This window comes from Cetorhinus maximus, chromosome 10 (genome assembly GCF_964194155.1).
Source record: "Cetorhinus maximus chromosome 10, sCetMax3.hap1.1, whole genome shotgun sequence".
NCBI lineage: Eukaryota > Metazoa > Chordata > Chondrichthyes > Lamniformes > Cetorhinidae > Cetorhinus > Cetorhinus maximus.
The window spans coordinates 82,509,497-82,527,820 of NC_135888.1; the positions used below are offsets into that span (position 1 = coordinate 82,509,497).

At 46.9% G+C, this 18,324-nt stretch overlaps 1 protein-coding gene across 2 annotated transcripts in view; it reads left to right on the top strand.

Annotated features, from left to right (window-relative positions):
* The window catches only part of sh3pxd2b (SH3 and PX domains 2B), a 286,400-nt gene that overhangs the window by 255,465 nt on the left and 12,611 nt on the right, over nt 1-18,324 (top strand). For both annotated transcript variants that reach the window (XM_078550692.1, XM_078550693.1), the window contains 2 exons: nt 1,861-1,978; nt 15,101-15,333. In XM_078550692.1, coding sequence (XP_078406818.1) covers nt 1,861-1,978; nt 15,101-15,333 — 351 coding nt within the window. The remainder of the gene's footprint in view (nt 1-1,860; nt 1,979-15,100; nt 15,334-18,324) is intronic.

Here is an 18,324-nt window from a genome sequence, read left to right on the forward strand (position 1 = left end):
CTGTTCTACTCATGGAGTATGTGATTCCTATTGTATTTTCAAAATATAAAGAAGCTTGGATTTGTGTACATTGAAATTCATTTATCATCAGCTACCTTAGGGGCAAATCATCTTGAAGGTCTCTTTGTATTTTCTTTGTTGCCTCCTTTTAGTCTACAGTCCTGTCCTAGCTTGGTGTCATCAACTTTGCATGCTTCCAACCCTCTAAGAAACAAGGGTCACTGGAACCTCTTATGTTCAGTAGGGACACTTCCCTCCTCCTACTTAGCTAAGCCTTGTTGGGGAAGCTAAGTTGGGGAAGCAAAGCTAAGGCTTTGCCTCCACAAGACTGAGTGAGAATTCTAGTGCAAAATGAGACCTACCATATCCAGGGTCTAGCCTAATTTCTAACTCATGTAGATATTGTTTCCCCAGAGTAACTACAGGAGTGAAAGGGCCACAAATTTTTGGTCCTTTAATAAATAGCTTTTGATAAGTAGCTTTTGATAAGCTACATTGCTATTTTTAAATTTGAGAAGGATGCCTCTATTACCAGATCTCTATAATACATCAAGACTTTTCCCTACAATCATTCAGTAGACTAGTCAATTATATTGTCCTAGCCTTTTCTAGTTCCAGGCACACTGATGTAGTCAGAATAAAGACATAATTCATTGCATCCATTCTTTTACACAGAGAAAAGCAATAATCATATTTTGTACTGTTGTGAGAAAGCATACGGACATAAGAATTAGGAGCAGGAGTAGGCCACTTAGTTCCTAAAACCTGCTTTGCCATTCAGTAAGATCATGGCTGACCTGAATAAGCATGAAAATTATAGGTGCCCCTTAAATTTAATAAACGTTTATTGCCCTTGTGATATAAAGTAAAGGCGGTCTTGTTGCACTTTGGCAGCATCCATACTTCTGGGCCAGAAGCTTCAGGAATTAATGGGCACGTAAGGTGTGTTCATAATGTAGCCAAACACATTGATTACCAACCTGTAAATCCTTCCAATACACTTGGTGGCAGGCAGTAATAACAGGAGAATTTTCTGGTCAGCCATACTGCAGAAGGCAACAGTAAACCACAGCAATACTTTGCCGTGCATAATCATGGACCAATCCAATGGAAGTCCATTGTCACCAATGCCCTGTAAGGGAATGGTACCTGAAGGAGAATGAGGTATAAAGTACATATTGTGACTTACATTGCATGACCTCTAAATCCTAACCATTATGTCAGGCCAGATTCAGAACCAGCATTGAATGAGTCAAAGAATTAAGCTAGTTAAGTAACACTTCAGTTCAAGGTTCTATCTCATAATGGGAATAGTCTGTTTCTTCACTGTTGCCAAAAATCCCTAAGTGCTCTGGCAAAAGTGAAATGCTGACATTACTTCCTGTACAGAATTGTCCAGAATTGCTTTCATTAATGCATGAATAGCTTATATCAGGGGGCTGAGGCACAATGATTATTAATTTTTCTGATGAAATTTACCACAACATCTGGATATTGGAAATTTAATTAAAAACGTGCATGGTGTTCATATTTCCTGCAGTCAGAATGCACTCGTCATCTTGACCATTTGGTTTCTCCTATGCAACCATCTTTTTTTTATCCCCTGCTGCAGCATGAAATGTTAACAATTTTTTTTTTTAATGCCCTGAATCAATACGAATGTGTTTTATTGGAACACTGTAAAATTCTACGTTGATGAAGTTGTTGGCCCTACGCATTGAGCTTTTTATGTGAACTCATTTTACAGAGCTTCAAGCATCATTATTAATCATACTTTGGTTTTGCAAAGCTCCATAAATGCTGGTCTCCTGTATGACCTGTGCTTTTTGATTGTAAATGTAATATTAATTTGTTTTTCAGAAGAGAATTTTATTGTCATTTATCCGTACTCAGCAAGAGATAATGATGAGATTGATTTGGAAAGGGGTGCAGTGGTGGAGGTTATACAGAAGAACCTGGAAGGCTGGTGGAAAATCAGGTAATTCAAATACCCCAATACATTCCATAGTTTTAGTATGGCATGAGGGAAGTTTGTGGCATAGGGCTTCATGACTGTGGCTTGTCCTTACTTCGTTATATCTGGGTAATTGGCTCTATGCAATTTTAAGTTATAAATTGAGCTTATTTTATTAAATGTTATTTTCATATAAGCCCCAATTTGTGTGAATGGCAAAACATTGGCTGACCTGGCAGCAGGAGAACCCTCCCCGCTAAGTCGAATCTTTTGCTGCCATATGAAAAGCTTGGCCAGAAGCTGAGCTTGTAAAATAGTTGGCCGGGGGTTGGGGTTGGGGGAGGGGGATGGAGGACATAAAGCCCAATGGGATGCCAACTCTTAAAGGGCTTCAGCTTAACTTTAATGAGAAATGCTGATGATGGCAGAACAATGCATTAATTGCTTACAAAGTCACAGTGGAGATATGTGGAAAACACTGCTCCTATTAATGCTGTAGAGTTAAGAAGTGCTGCTGCAGGAGGAGCACTAAAAGAAAGTCAGCCCTGTTTGGAGCTGCAGACTACTGTTGCAAATTGAGGTCTGCTATAGGTGCCTTCTTCGGTTTAGTGGTGTCAGTTATTCCAGGTCACGGGTCTGAGCATTTTTCCTCTTAATGGGAGTTGATTCACATGATCCTACATCTACCTGTGAGATAACATGACTTGGGGATATAACAATAGTACCCCCTTCTGATCTGACTCAGATATTTCTGCCTTTCTTTTGCATGTATATCACTTCAGTCTCTCCAAAAGCAGACACTATCTGTAGTGTCTTGCACTTGAGGGGGCCTTGTCACCTGGTGACAGCTTTGCACCTAGCTGATGCCTCCTTTTCAGAGGGAAATTGTTGATGGTTTGGTGCCTTCAAACACCAGGTACATTATTTACTTGATACTTGTGGGTACTGCAGACAGCCTGCTGTGCAGGTGTCCCCTAGGTGGCTTTGAAAAATCCCAGTAGATCGATTCTTGTGATAGTCTACATTTCTGTGGAACAGACTCACCTGTTCCAGTTATCATTTCTGTAGCAGATGCTCAAATTCTATGACGGCCTCTTTTGTGAAATCCAGGTGGCAAAACAGATCTCCTCTGACATGCCTAGGTACATGTGGAGGGGGCTATCCACATGGATCCCAGGGCGCATCTCATGTGCAGCATATAAATCATGTAACCCATTCAAAACCAGCAACGGAATACCCAATTTCAAAACATTGATAAAGCTTAAATGGCAGAAGCAACCAAGAACAGTAAAATAACTTTAAGGAGTAGTTGAAACACTAAAGGTGAAGCTAGATAAGTACATGAGGGAAAAGGGAACGGAACTGTACGCTGATAGGATTAGATGAAGTAGAGTGGAAGGAGGTTCATTTGGAGCATAAATGCCAGCATAGCTCAGTTGGGCCTAATACCCTGTTTCTGTGCTGAACACTTAATGAAACTCAATCGGAGGGATTTTCCGCACCTGCCTGCCGCCGCGATCTTCCGGTCCCGCCGCAAGTCAATGGACGTCTGGCTGGGGCACCGCCTCGCCCGCGGCGGGTCCCGCCCACGAGGGGGAAGGAAAATCCCGACCAATGTGTTGATCAGACCTCCCATCTTATCCCCACCCCTCTCTGCCCACACAAAATGCAGACAAAATGTATCCAGGGAGATTTTTTTTAAAACAAACACTTTTTGCCTATAATTTATACTGTCATCTCCTTTTAAGGAAACTACAGGCCAGGTCCCACAATTTCCTATGCTATAAGTGGAACTTCACCTACAGTCATGAGATTTGACACAGGACCAGTGGTACAGAGTTATTCCATTTCAGTCAGGCTTGTACATGCCTGTTTCTTACTGTGATTTTTTTGGCCCTCCAAATTGACTGTGGGAAAATGTGACATGGTACAAATCAGCTATGCAATTTTACTGCACCTACCCATCACGAGTGAGCACCCTTGTCAATGTGGTGCTTGAACAAAATACTGTTAATACAGTATTAGCAGGCTAACAGGCAATCTTGTATTTAAATGGTTAAACTCTAGCCAGATAAATATAGAGAGTTATGATGCATGTTTCCTTCTACAAAAACTACCATCTTAGTCAACATTTTATTACTTGAAGTGGTTTAGCCTCCTGGTACCACTTCCTTTTTCCGGCATCTTTTCCAGAATAGAGCTTATTATCGTATACTGAGTAAATAATGAGCATGTGGATAATGAGTCATTGCAGTTAGGACTAACAGATGTAAGGAAAAAAATGACTTGAGGTCCTGCAATTACTGATTTTTTTTCAGTTCTTGTGCATATTTATATAAAATCATGTAACGGTGACAAGGTAGGAGTGTGGTAAGCATTGGGAACTCCAGATTAAGTCATGGTGACAAGTCATTTTATGTAATACCAAATAAAACAAGACTTCAGATCAGAGTTCCCTCTAAGCCGCGTGGCTGTGTGTGCGCAGCAATCAGGACCATGCTGCACAGGGAGCATTCAGGTCACACATAAGCGTATGTCTGGCAATCTTAAAGGGACATGTTGTGCATCAAATAAGGCACGTTCAGTGAAGTGAAATTAGAGGAAACATAATTCCAGGACCCAAAAATTCATTTGTGGCCAAAAATAGGTGAGCAGGGGATGGGGAGTGCGCTGCAACCTCACTACATGAGGCTGGGTTACAAGGGGGCAATGGTTACGAGGACATTGGTTATAAGATTGGCAAGACTGTTGATATGCTGGGGAGTGGGAACAGATGGTTCAGATGGAATGACCTAGTGTGATTTGTTCTGAGAGCTCTGGTAGCAGGGGAAACTAATGGTTGAATTTGCCCCTCTACCATATAAGGAGGCCTTCCATGCCTTCCCACTCTGCTGACCAGGCACCTCGTCCTGGACTTCTCCAATCTGCTCAACCATGGGCAGAATTTTCCGTTTGACGTACAGACGTGCGGGGCCTGCCCCCCCCCCCCGCACATCCGCACGTAAAATGTCGCACAGTGACGTCGGGTGAGCGTCCCAACCTCACCACGTGCCATCACAATATTTCACTGGGCGGGCGTGCAATGAAGTCCGACATGCACCCGCCATTAATTAAGAGGCCAGTTAAGGCCCTTTAGTCCTCAATCGATGCTGATTTTTTGGTGCTTGTGTGATCTTCAGGTCGGCGCAAGGGTGCAATGGGCAAGGGGGGTAAGAGACTTTTCTATTAACTTCATCCACTGGCGGGATAAGAGGGCTCAGTGGGGTCGTGAATCTGCTTTGTGAAGTATTTATTGGAGAAAGTTTTTTAAACTTGCCTGTGTGATCTGCAGTAGTTCAGAACTCATCCCAGCAGCTTTTTCTGGACTTTTAACCATCAGGTCAGCATTCGGCAGTCAGGAATCGTTTGCGGGCCTGTAGCTTTCAGACCCTTAGCCTGGGTATGGGATCTGATCTGTCCACTGGAGGCAGCTCCTCTGAGGAGGAATGGAGGGCTAGAAGGGGGAGGAGGCCAGGAGTGCACATTCAGCCTCCAGGGGAGCAACCTTTGGGAGGACAGGCGCAGGCACAAGGGGCACAGGACCAAGAGGTAGTCCAAGGCGGAAGGGGCCGCAGAAGATGCCACTATCCTGCTGCCAGGGTATACAGGCAGCGAAGCAGCTACCTCAATATGACTAAGGTGCAGTGCCGAAGGAGGCTCCGACTGTCAAGGGAGACAGTCAACTATATCTGTCAGATGATTGGGACTGAGATCTCCCCTAACTGTGTGGGTGGACACCCCAAGCCAGTGGCTCTAAAGGTCACAGCTGCCCTCAACTTCTAAGCCTCTGGCTCATTCCAGTGGGTATTCTTTGTGGTGTCTCCCAATCAGCTGTCCATGCTTGTTTCAAGCAGGTTACAGACACTGTTCAGATGGGCATTGACCTTCATCCACTTCCGCTGGGACGAGGCCAGCCAGACACAGCGAGCCAGAGGCTTCGCGGCCATTGCTGGCTTCCCCCACGTCCAGGGTGCTATAGACTGCACACATGTGGCCATCAAGGCGCCAGCAGGTGAACCCGGTGCCTTCGTCAACAGGAAGGGCTTCCACTCCATGAACGTGCAGATAGTGTGTGATCACAGGATGCAGATTCTACAAGTCTGTGCAAGGTACACAGGCAACTCCCACAACGCCTACATCCTCAGACACTCCCAGGTACCGGGGCTCTTCAGTGTTCCAGCCCGGTTTGATGGATGGCTGCTGGGAGACAAGGGCCATCCCCTCAGAAGGTGGCTCATGACACCTCTCTGCCATCCAAGAACAGAAGCTGAGCAGCGGTACAATAGGAGCCACGCCTCCACAAGGGCTGTGGTGGAGAGAGCCATCGGTCTTCTTAAAATGCGCTTCCGATGCCTGGACTGCCCAGGGGGCGCACTCCAATAGCCCTCAGATCGTGTCTCGGTTACAGTGGTTGCATGCTGCGCTCTCCACAATCTTGCGCTGGAAAGGGGGGACGCAGTGGGCGATGAAGATGTCAACGCAGTGGCTGCGGCTGCACATGATGAGTCCAGCAGTGAGTCCGAGGGTGAGCATGTACAGGGAAATGCTGAGGGGGTAGAATCTGACCCAGGCATACTCCAGGGAGGCAGGGACACCCGGAAGGCTTTAATCCAACGAACCTTCAGATAGCGCAACACAGATGGATCACCAGGACCAGCCTCGGCTGTAGGCTCCATACTCGACACCAGGTCATCAGCAGGAACTAAGGACTTTGAACATAAAGTTGAATGTCCAAAGAAATACTCATGACACTTCTCTTAAACATACACATGCAGAAGAAACAAGCCACCCCCAGCCATCGTCACACATCTGGCATTTAATGTGTGATTCAGAAATTCTCACAATTATTAAACACAAGTGTAAATAATCAAAAATAAATCATAAGGACCTAATCTTGGGCCAACACAAAAGCACCAGTGATAAACCCGTGGTGTGCCTAAGGTGCCTTATGTTTTCATTTCCGGCTGCTACGTCTTGGTATTGCCCCCTCGCTGGGAGTGGCATCTGAGACAGCCTGCAGACTCTGCTGTCCTGTTGGCCTCGATGACCTTTGCAGTCATCCTCTGGCCTGTGGAGCCTGTGCTGGCCCCGCCTGGGAGGGAGCTGTCATCTCCCCAGTCATCACAGACTCAGCGGGTGATACGGTCACTGGGAGAGGGGCGGAGGAGCTGGTGCCCACATCCGGAGCGCCCTGAGAGGTGCCTGCAGAGACGCCAGGCAGCTGCTGCGCTGATGTGAGGTCACTTCGGACCTCCCTGCTCACTGTGGATGGATGGGCAACAAGCTGGGAAGCTTGATGTGCACACCATCCCCCCACACTGGCACTGACCAGCTGAGTTCATTGTCGATGTGAGGGCTTGCTGGTCAGAACGCATCCCCAGGAAGCACTGGCAGATCTCCTGGAGTAGTCTCTCCACGAGAGTCGCCACTCTCTCCAAGGAGGATGCTTGGCGCTCGGACATGTGGCTCATTGCTTCAGCGAGCGTCCGCGTAGACTCCACAGAGGCCAAGCCAAGCATAGCCTCGTGTATCACATCCAGATGCTCCTGCACACCCGACCACATTTCCTGCAGCTGCTGCATTGCAGACGACTCCAGAGGCACATCATCAGGCACCAACTGAGCATGTCCCTGGTCCCCTGCAGTCCTCCGACTGCTGGCGCCATGGGCACTCTCTGTCTCCGCCAGCTCCTCCAGCGACTGTGAAGTGCCCTCACCACTGTGCTCCGGGACACTAGCCAATATTCCAATTCCCACTGAGGTGTTAGTATCTGTGCTGGTGCCTGCCTCGTAGAAATTGTGTAACGCTGGTGAGACTTCAAGTCCCTCAGGAGTGCGAGGGGGCATCTGCTGCTCCTCCTCTCGGCCCTGGTCCGATGATGCTGAAAGGAAGAACAAGGACAGTGGATCATTTAGCGTGCACACACTGACCAACGTCATCCCTGTCTCCCCAGCTCATTATGCGCTCAACCTTCCAGAACCAATTGATACGGAAATTGTTGGGGTGGTAAATAGTGAGGAGGATACCCTTAGATTACAGGAGGATATAGACAGGCTGGCCAGATGGGCTGATCAGTGGCAAATGGAATTTAATGCGGGTAAGTGTGAGGTGATGCACTTGGGCAGGACAAACAAAGCACGGGAATACAAGATGAATGGTAGGGAACTAACGAGGATCAGAGGGACCTTGGTGTGCATGTCCACTGGTCCCTTACGGTAGCAGGACAGGTACATAAGATGGTTAAGAAGGCATATAGGATATAGGCATAGCATTTAAGAGCAGGGAGGTTATACTGGAACTGTATAAAACACTGGTTAGGCCACAGCTAGAGTATTGCGTGCAGTCCTGGAATCCACGTTGTGGGAAGGATGTGATTACACTAGAGAGAGTGCAGAGGAGATTTACCAGGGTGTTGCCTGGGCTGGAGAGTTTTAGTTATGAGGAGAGATTGGATAGACTGGGGTTATTTTCCCTGGAGCAGAGTAGATTGAGGGGGGCATGATTGAGGTGCATAAAATTATGAGGGGCATAGATAGGGTAGACAGGAAGGAACTTTTCCCCTTGGTGGAGGGATCAGTAACCAGGGGGCATAGATTTAAGGTAAGGGGCAGGAGGTTTAGAGGGGATGTGAGGAAGAATTTTTTCACCCAGAGGGTGGTGGGGATCTGGAACTCACTGCCTGAAAGGATGATAGCGGCAGAAACCCCCTTAACATTTAAGAAGTATTTGGATGTGCACTTGCGATGCCATGGTATACAAGGCTATGGGCCTGGTGCTGGAAAATGGGATTAGAATAGTTAGGTACTTGTTTGACTGGTGCAGACTCGATGGGCTGAAGGGCCTTTTTCGGTGCCGTAGACCTCTCTAATTGTATGACTCTACGAACCAGCAATGAGCAATGTTGCAACAATAACTAATTTAACAATCTTCAGTGCTTTGGCTGTTGGGAGGACAATGCAGACCTCACTGTTGGCCTTAAATACCTAGCCGTGCCACCCCAGCCTCACTGACACTAGTAGACCTAGGTGCATGGTGCCTCTCCAGCTTAAGGGCCTCCTGCTCAAACCAGGTTAATATGCAGAGCTGTGCCTGGCTGCCTCCAGTCCTCGCACGCTCGGACCTGTTATGAGCTGCCTTCTCCTGAAAAAGAGAGAAGACCATTCATTAGGGCAAATTGCACATGGACTCTGCACGCGCACACGGCACCCCAACCAGAGTGGGGCATATCAGGCCTCAAGCACCTCCTCTCCCCGCTGCTGCTGATCACTCAGACCAAGATGCTAGGCCTGCTGCCCACCTCCCGAATGCATGGACACATGCTGCATACATCACATTAGGAACCACACAGCATTACCTCCCATAACAAGGAGTTGCAACCACGTGCAGCATAGATGGCAGCAGATGGTTCTTTGCCACGATACCTTGAGGCTCCCCTTCCACCATCTCATCACCCTGAATAAGACATGTCCTGGGGTTCTGAGTATGCGCCCAGCTGCTCTTCCAGGTCCCAAACTAGTCATGTGCGACTAAAAACAACACATGGTGCAGGGGAGAACTCATCTCCTAATGATCCACTCAGGCTGACCTCAGCATGGGCACTACCTGCTTGGCCACCCAGCAAAGGAAAAATGCCCTAAATGATTCAATGCAGTCACGACAGTAAAACTTGGGGTGAGGGGGGCCTCAGAAGGTAAGGCTACCTGCTGGGTTAAATGCCCAATGCCAACATGGTACTCACCCTGCCAGAGCGCAACAAATCATTGAAGCGCTTGCGACACTGGATCCAGGTGCGCTGCACCACATCGCGAGAGCTCACCACCTCCTCACAGGCACGTTTGGTCATGTGGTGGGGGGGGTGCTGGGGGTGGGTGGTGGGGGCGGGGTGTCTCCTCCCATCCTGGGGGGACCAACACCTCTTGCAGTGCTGGCACCTCCTTGAGGAGGGCAGCAAGGCATTCATCAGAAAAACGAGGGGCGCATTGGCCCTCCCATGGCCTACCCTGCAGCCTTCCCTGCTCCTCTGGCCTACCCTCCAGCCTGGCCTGCTCCTCTGGCCTACCCTCCAGCCTGGCCTGCTCCTCTGGCCTACCCTCCAGCCTGGCCTTCTCCTCTGCCCTACCCTCCAGCCTGGCCTGCTCCTCTGGTCTTCCCTCCAGCCTGGCCTGCACACCCGAACCCCTCCTGTGCAGCCTAGCACTGGCCATTGTGCGCAGCCTACAGGAGGCTGCCAGGCCTTCTTTTAAACAGACTGCTGGGTCGCCATTGGCTGGCCCACATAAGAGTGGACCTGATCGCGAGCGACGATCGGGTGCACGCCTGCCCGCTCCCGCTCCAGGTCCCGCTTCCCCACCCCCCCCCAGCCCAAACGGAAAATCCTGGCCCATGTGCCAGAATTGTTCCCATGCTTCCCCTACATCGGCATTTTCTCAGCGCACGCACACACTGATTGCCCCCAAATGTTTAAAAAATATTTGAAGGAACAGCAAAATGAAAGTAGTAAGGAAACAGATGTTAAATTTCACACCATTTATTGAATAAAGATGAGACACCCCATAAATGGGAATCTTATGCATTAAGATACCAAAATGTTTTGGACTGGAGAGAAAAGAGAAATAGATGTGCAACAGCACCACCTATATTCCTATCTGGGGTAAATTGTAAGAGTATTCTTATCGATGTTCTCTCATTCTAATGTGCCTGAGCAATTAAATCAGAAATGTAGGATTGCAGATTGCTCAGTTGCCACTTTTGCCCCATATATAGAATCCAAAATAATTGTGTGATCATAGAGATTCTCAAATCTCATTCTCCGAATTTGCTACATATTGCAGAACTTTACTTGAGAATTAATGGCCCTGTAATTGATGGGGAAAATATTGGCAAGTTCATGGTGCTAACAGTTAGTGGCAGATTACAGTGAGGACCTCTTTATTGAAGGGGAGACATCCAGACACTGTTCCTTGCTGAGGTTCAGCTGGAAGAATTGCTCCCCACCCTCCCCTTTCCTCCCTCTTCCAGCAGCGTCCCCTTCCTGCTGCTGCTGCTGCTCTCCCTGTCATGCTGTAGGCTAAGAGGTTGCAAATTACTGTCCCATGTATGGGAGCAAGTGATTCCTGCAAAATTCTTGAAGTCAGTACAAAGATCCTCACATACCACACCACCCCTAGACTTCAGCAGTTTTAAACAACTCCGGACACTCCAAAAACCTCTACAATTACAGTAGGAGCGAATAGAAATCAATCAGCAAATACTTTATAAGTAGTTGATGATCCTTTCGAATAGCATTGGCTGGAGGGATCTTTCCTGCTGCTGAATGCATGTTCAGCTGTGCCAGGTTGAAAAGAAATAAGTCTGCGGCATTGAGGTCCAAAAGGCAGCACTGATTGACATCATGATCGATCTACTTGACATATCTCTGGTCAATACTCCCTGCGTGTGAGCTTATACCCTCACCAAAATGGTGACTTGACACGCATCACAAATGCCATTTTGGATGCAAAATGGCACCCATAATGCCAAAATGACGGGCACTATGCACCCAAATTTTGGCCCCTGTCTTTAAAAAAGTTGATATTAGAGTTTCCTCCTTTTGATGCATTTCACCAGAGGAAGGGCTGTATTTCTATACTATTCAGCTAAATATTCTGATAGCGATATCACAATACCTGGTGAGCAATAGAGATAGGAACATAGGACTTAAGAGCAGGAGTAGGCTATTCAGCCCTTCAAACTTGCTCTGCCATTCAATAAGACAATGGCTGATCTGGTTGTGTCTCGACTCCACTTTTCCGTCTGCCCCTCACAACTCTTGACTCCCTTGTCTATCAAAAATTTGTTTAACTCTGCCTTGAATAAATTCAGTGACCCAGCCTCCATTGATTTCTGGGGAAGAGAGTTGCACATACTAATGACCCTTTGAGAGAGAAAATTTCTCCTCATCTCTGTCTTAAATGGTACACCCCTTATTCTTAAACTGTGTCCCCTAGTTCTAGTCTCTCCCACAAGTGGAAACATCCTTCTGGTATCTGCCCTATCAAATCCCCTCAGAATCTTATATGTTTCAATAGGATCGTCTCTCATTCTTCTAAACTCCAGTGATTGTAGGCCCAAACTGTCCAACCTTTTTTCATAAGATAAGCCCCTCATCCCAGGAATGAGTCGAGTGAACCTTCTTTGAACCGCTTCGAACACAATTATGTCTTTAATAATTATAACAATTATAACTGTTCCCAGCTCCCATCTAAGGGAAGTATGGTTTTGGGGCAAAATTGAGAGGCTACTTTACAAAAAATAAAATCTTGAAATATGTCAGTGTTTTATGATAAATTTTGTTAATGTCTTAAAATTACACTTGAGCCACCCAGCAGATGTTATCACATAGCATTAGTCGAATGTATTTGACTCAGGCACCCCAGATTCTGAAGATTTCCTATTTAATCAATGAACTGTCTTTCTTTATATTACAGGATATGATTAATTTGTTGAAATAAACGTTATGTAATATCCTCCTGATGTAACCAGTTGAGGAAGGATTAACATCCGTTTGGTATCACACAATTATAAAAAAAAATCCTAGTTCTGATCCTTATGATAGGGTTCCTCAGAGACTTTCAATGAGGAACTGTCATCTTTTGCATGAAGTCCCTTTGCAGTGGTGATGATTGACATGGTTTGAACTATAGATGGTTCTCAGTAGCAGCTTTTTAATTGGTCTTAAAGGGGTGCTTGTACTTTCGGTTCCTGACATACATTCTCATGCATTTAGCAGCAATCCCAATGGAAACTATCAACAGAAACTTGTCGTACTCCGGAAGATGTACTGGAGGACCCCTTGAATGCCCCCATACACTGACTACACAGGATTTGCCCAGGAAGTTTCAACTGTGTCCGGAACCCTCCGAACCTCTGGTTTAAAGTTAGAGACTTCGGATGGTTCCAACTCACTTACAGAATAGTTACCCAAAAAAGTTAGAAAGATTAAAATCAGTTCTGACACACGGATATCTATACCACTGACACTGCCCGACTACACCCAGCCCTAATTATCCACCCATGCCCTGATACTCCCAACGCCACTACTCTCCCACTCCTGACCACCCTGCACCCCCCACTACCATCCCTGACCCCACAAACCCACCCTACTCCCATTCCCCCCACCCCCCCTTACCCCCCAACTCCACTAGCCCCCACCCTTGACGACCCCATACTGCCACTACCCCCATCCCCAACCCCATTAACCCATCCTACCCTCCCACTCACCCACTAACCCCACAACTAACCCCGACCCCAACGACGGTACACCTTATCCCCCTGTCTCATCCACTTACCTTACACACTTACCTTCTCTCACATGCTTGTCAAAATGGCATTTAAACAAAGGGACATTTAAAACTTACCGGAATATGGCAGCTAGTGCTGTAATAAGGGGCTTGGCTTGTCCTCCCCCGATGTTCTTACACTACGAGGAAAGGACTCCAGGAGCAGATACACTCCACGTTTCTCAGTAAGCCTGGTTCAGAAGTCCAGGCACAAAATATAGAGCTCCATTCTAAGGTAAGAAAATAGGAACTGAGTGGCAAACGAACGGTGATCGCCACTCCTCAGAAGATTCAGCTCATACTTTCACCAATGTTTTACCTATTCTGCAATATTAGTTGAATGTCAGCAATTTGCTAAGATAGATGGGAGGTCAAGAGAATTTTGTGTTGGGCCCTTAAATCCTATGTTAGATTTAATTGGTTACTTGCCATCAAATGCAACTGAAATTCAAATATACACTATTTTGCTACATTTTCATTTGGATGTTTTTGACATTTTGTATAGGCCTAGAGAACTAAGTCCCAGTGCCAGCACCCTGTGCCTTGTAATAAAGATGTGATAAGTGGTGACAGTATTGTGTCATTTTTGCATGCCTATCCATTGGCCATGATATTGGCAGGGAGGGAGCAGGGAGCAATGTTGTGGGGTAGGTGGGGGGAGGGGTAATTTCCTGGGAGGTTGGAGGTCTTGCCAAATTTAATGGCAGGACCTCATTACCATTTTTTTTTACTCACCTTTCTCCCAACAGCCGATCAAAGACTAGATTGGTAGACAACCAGGAAAGATCCCCTGGGATGGGGGGTGTGCGGTGGGTACGGTGGTCGGACTGGCAAATGGAAGGGAGGGGGAACCGGGAGGGTGTGAGGGTTTGGATTGGGTAGTGGTTTGTCCAAAAAATCATGGCAAAAGATTTGCTTGAGACACTGAGAGAAGCAGCAATCCTCCTTCTCCTGGCCCACAAGGAGTGCCATAAAAAGCACTTACCTGCTAGATCCAGCTGTGCCCAGCTTCCTTTAGCTGAAGGGTTTCCTGAACCTCAAGAAACTCATGCAGGAGGTGTTAAACTCAGATCGCTGCACAAATATCAGGGATGCAGCCTCATTTAGATAGAACTACTCACCTGGCCTTCCAGAATGGGTTCCTCAGGCATTCTTAAAGCTGTCACTGTTAAAACAGACACAGATGTGTTCGTGGCAGGTTCAGGGTTAGTTTTGACAAATTTCACTATTTAACCCCGTCTCACCCGCACCTCCTCCCCCCCCACCACCCCCCCACAACTTGTTGTGGGGAGGGGATGGTTTCAGGTTCTCCTGATTGTGCCATGGAATAGGATGAGATTCCTTCATGAGATTCCCATATAATGCGTGCAATCTCAACCACAAATTTGGAGAAACAGTTCTTCCCAGTCGCCTGTTCAGTTACAGACCTGAGAGCAGGTAACATGTACATCCTTTCAGTCACAAATGGATGAGATAGGAACAAATGTAAGTCAAAATATCAGAAAAGAAACTAATAGCATGACTTCCTATTTGGTTTAAGAGGTTTTCTCTCTAATGGGGGAGTTGGGGGAAAGACATGGCGGTGTTGTTCTCTCAGAGAGCTGAAAGGGTCCTTGATTATGTTTCTCATTAGAAAGCAGCAACTTTAAATGTTCTAATTTATTTATTATTGGTCTCTGTTTTAAATTAAATACAGGTTGATAGAACCGATTTTGAGAGTTCAGGTACAGCAACGTCACAATGATCAAGAGAGTTCATTTCAGAAAACGCTTATTTTTTTCTTAAACAGATATCAAAATCGGGAGGGGTGGGCCCCTGCCTCCTACTTGAAAAAGGCTACCAGTGATCTCTTGGGTCAGAAAATAATTTCAGGGCAATCTATCCATTCAAGTGCAATGGACCTTGATGGAATTGGAAAACATTCAGCCTCCACCAAAGAGATCAGAGAGAAGACATCATTATTTGACCAGAAAGATGAAAAAATTGAGATCCGAGGGGCAGCATGTGCTGATGCGAAAGGCAGTAAGTATGTACTTGGAACTATGCAGCCACATAGAGTGTCTTCATTAAGTGTGACAAGAAACAGATGGCAGTCGCTTGTTGGAGCTATAGGAGTTCTCACTTCAGATATTCTACTTTTCATTCATTCATGGGATATGGGCATCACTGTCTAGGCCAGCATTTATTATCCATCCCTAATTGCCCTTGAGAAGGTCATGGTGAGCTGCCTTCTTGAATTGCTGCAGTCCATGTGGGGTAGGTACACCCACAGTGCTATTAGGGAGGGACTTCCAGGATTTTGACCCAGTGACAGCGAAAGAACGATATATTTCCAAGTCAGGATGGTGTATGGCTTGGAGGGGAACTTCCAGGTGGTGGTATTCCCATGTTTCTGCTACCCTCATCCATGAAGATGGTAGTGGTCATAGGTTTCGAAGGTGCTGTCTAAGGAGGCATGGTGAGTTCCTGCAGTGCATCTTGTAGATGGCACACACTGCTGCCACTGAGAATTGGTGGTGGAGAGAGTGAATGTTTGTGAATGGGGTGCCAATAAAGCGGGCTGCTTTGCCCTAGATGATGTCAAGCTTCTTGAGTGCTGTGGGAGCTGCACTCATCCAGGCAAGTGGAGGGTATTCCATCAAACTCCTGACTTGGGCTTTGTAGATGGTTGACAGACTTTGGGGAGTCAGGAGGTGAGGTATTCGTTGCAGGATTCCTAGTCTCTGACCTGCTCTTGTAGCCACAGCATTCACATGGCTGGTCCAGTTCAGTTTCTGGTCAATGGTAACCCTCAGGTTGTTGATAGTGGAAGATTCACCGATGGTCAAGGTGTGATGGTTAGGTTCTCTCTTGTTGGAGATGGTCATTGCCTGATACTTGTGTGATGCAAATGTTACTTGCCATTTGCCAGCTGAAGCATAGATATTGTCCAGGTCTTGCTGCATTTGGACATGCACTGCTTCTGTATCTGAGGAGTCGCAAATGGCGCTGAACAGTATGCAATCATCAGTGAACATTCCCACTTCTGACCTTATTATGGAAGGAAGGTCATTGGTGAAGCAGCTGAGGATGGTTTCCCCGAGGACACTACCCTGAGGAACTCTTGCACTGATGTCCTGAAACTGAGATGATTGACCTCCAAAAAACACAACAATCTTCCTTTGTGCTAAGTATGACTCCAACCAGCAATGGGTTTTCCCCCTGATTCCCATTGACTCCCGTTTTGCTAGGGCTCCTTGATGCCATACTCGGTCGAATGCTGCCTTAATGTCAAGGGTAGTCACTGTCACCTCACCTCTGGAGTTCAACTCTTGGGTCCACATTTGAACCAAGGCTGTAATGAGGTCAGGAGCTGAGTGGCCCTCGCGGAACCCAAAATGAGTATCAGTGAGCAGGTTATTGCTAAGCAGGTGCCACTTGATAACACTGTTGATTAACCCTTCCATCACTTTACTGATGATAGAGAGTAGTCTGATGGGGGCAGTAATTGGCCGAGTTGGATTTGTCCTGCATATTGTGTATAGGACATACCTGGCCAATTTCCCTCATGCCAGGTAGATGGTAGTGTTGCAGCTGTACTGGGACAGCTTGGTTAGGGGCACAGCAAGTTTTGGAGCACAGGTCTTCAGTACTATTGTCAGAATATTGTCAGGGCCCATAGCCTTTGCAGTATCCAGTGCCTTCAGCCATTTCTTGATATCACGTGGAGTAAATCAAATTGGCTGAAAACTGGCATCTATGATGCTGGGGACTTCCGGGGGAGACCAAGATGGATCACCCACTCAGCACTTCCGGCTGAAGTTTGTTGTAAATACTTAAGCCTTATCTTTTGTCCTGGGCTCCCCAATCATTGAGGATGGAGATATTTGTGGACCATCCTCCTCCAGTGAGCTGTTTATTTGTCCACCACCATTCAGGACTGGATGTGGCAGGACTGCAGAGCTTAGATCTGATCTGTTGGTTGTGGGATCACTTAGCTCTGTCTACTCTGTCTACAGGGGGAGGGATGGTGCAGTGGTTTTGTCACTGGACTAGTAATCCAGAGACCCAGGGTAATGCTTGGGGGACCTGAGTTTGAATCCCACCACAGCAGGCAATTTGATTCACTCCACATGATATCAAGAAACAGCTGAAGGCACTGAATACTGCAAAGGCTATGGGCCCTGACAATATTCTGGAATGCAATAAAAATCTGGAATTAAAAAGTCTAATGATAACCATTGCCAATTGTAAAAACCCATCTGGTTCACTAGTGGCCTTTAGGGAAGGATACCTGCTGTCCTTACCTGGTCTGGCCCTACATGTGACTCCAGACCCACAGCAATGTGGTTGACTCTTAAATGCCCTCTGAACAAGGACATTTAGGAATGGGCAATAAATGCTGGCCTAGCCAGCGATGCCCACATCCCAGAAATGAATAAGAAAGAAAAGAAAAACTTGCTGCTTATGCTGTTTGGCTTATCCTGTGTTGTAGCTTCATCATTTTTAGGTGTGCCTGGTGCTGCCTTCCTGCACTCTTCATTCAACCAGGGTTGATCCCCTGGCTTTGTGGTAATGTTAGAGTGGGGATATGCCAGGCCATGAGGTTACAGATTGTGGTTGAGCACAATTCTGCTGCTGATGACCCACAGTGCCTCATGGATTCCCAGTCTTGAGTTGCTAGATCTGTTTGAAATCTATCCCATTTAGCACGGTGATAGTGCCACACAACATGATGGAGGGTATCCTTAATGTGAAGGTGAAGGCGGGACTTTGTCACCATGTGCCACAAATCCAGTCTAGCAGCTACGTCCTTTAGGAGTCAACCAGCTCAGTCAGTAGTGGTACTACCAAGCCACTCTTGGCGATGGACGTTGAAGTCCCCCACCCAGAGTACATTCTGCCATTCTGCGCACTTGCCACCCTCAGTGCTTCCTCCAAGTGTTCAACATGGAGGAGCACTGATTCATCAGCTGCAGGGGTTTGGCAGGGGGCAGGGGTGCTGTGGGTGGTGGTGGTGAGGTGGCACGAGGT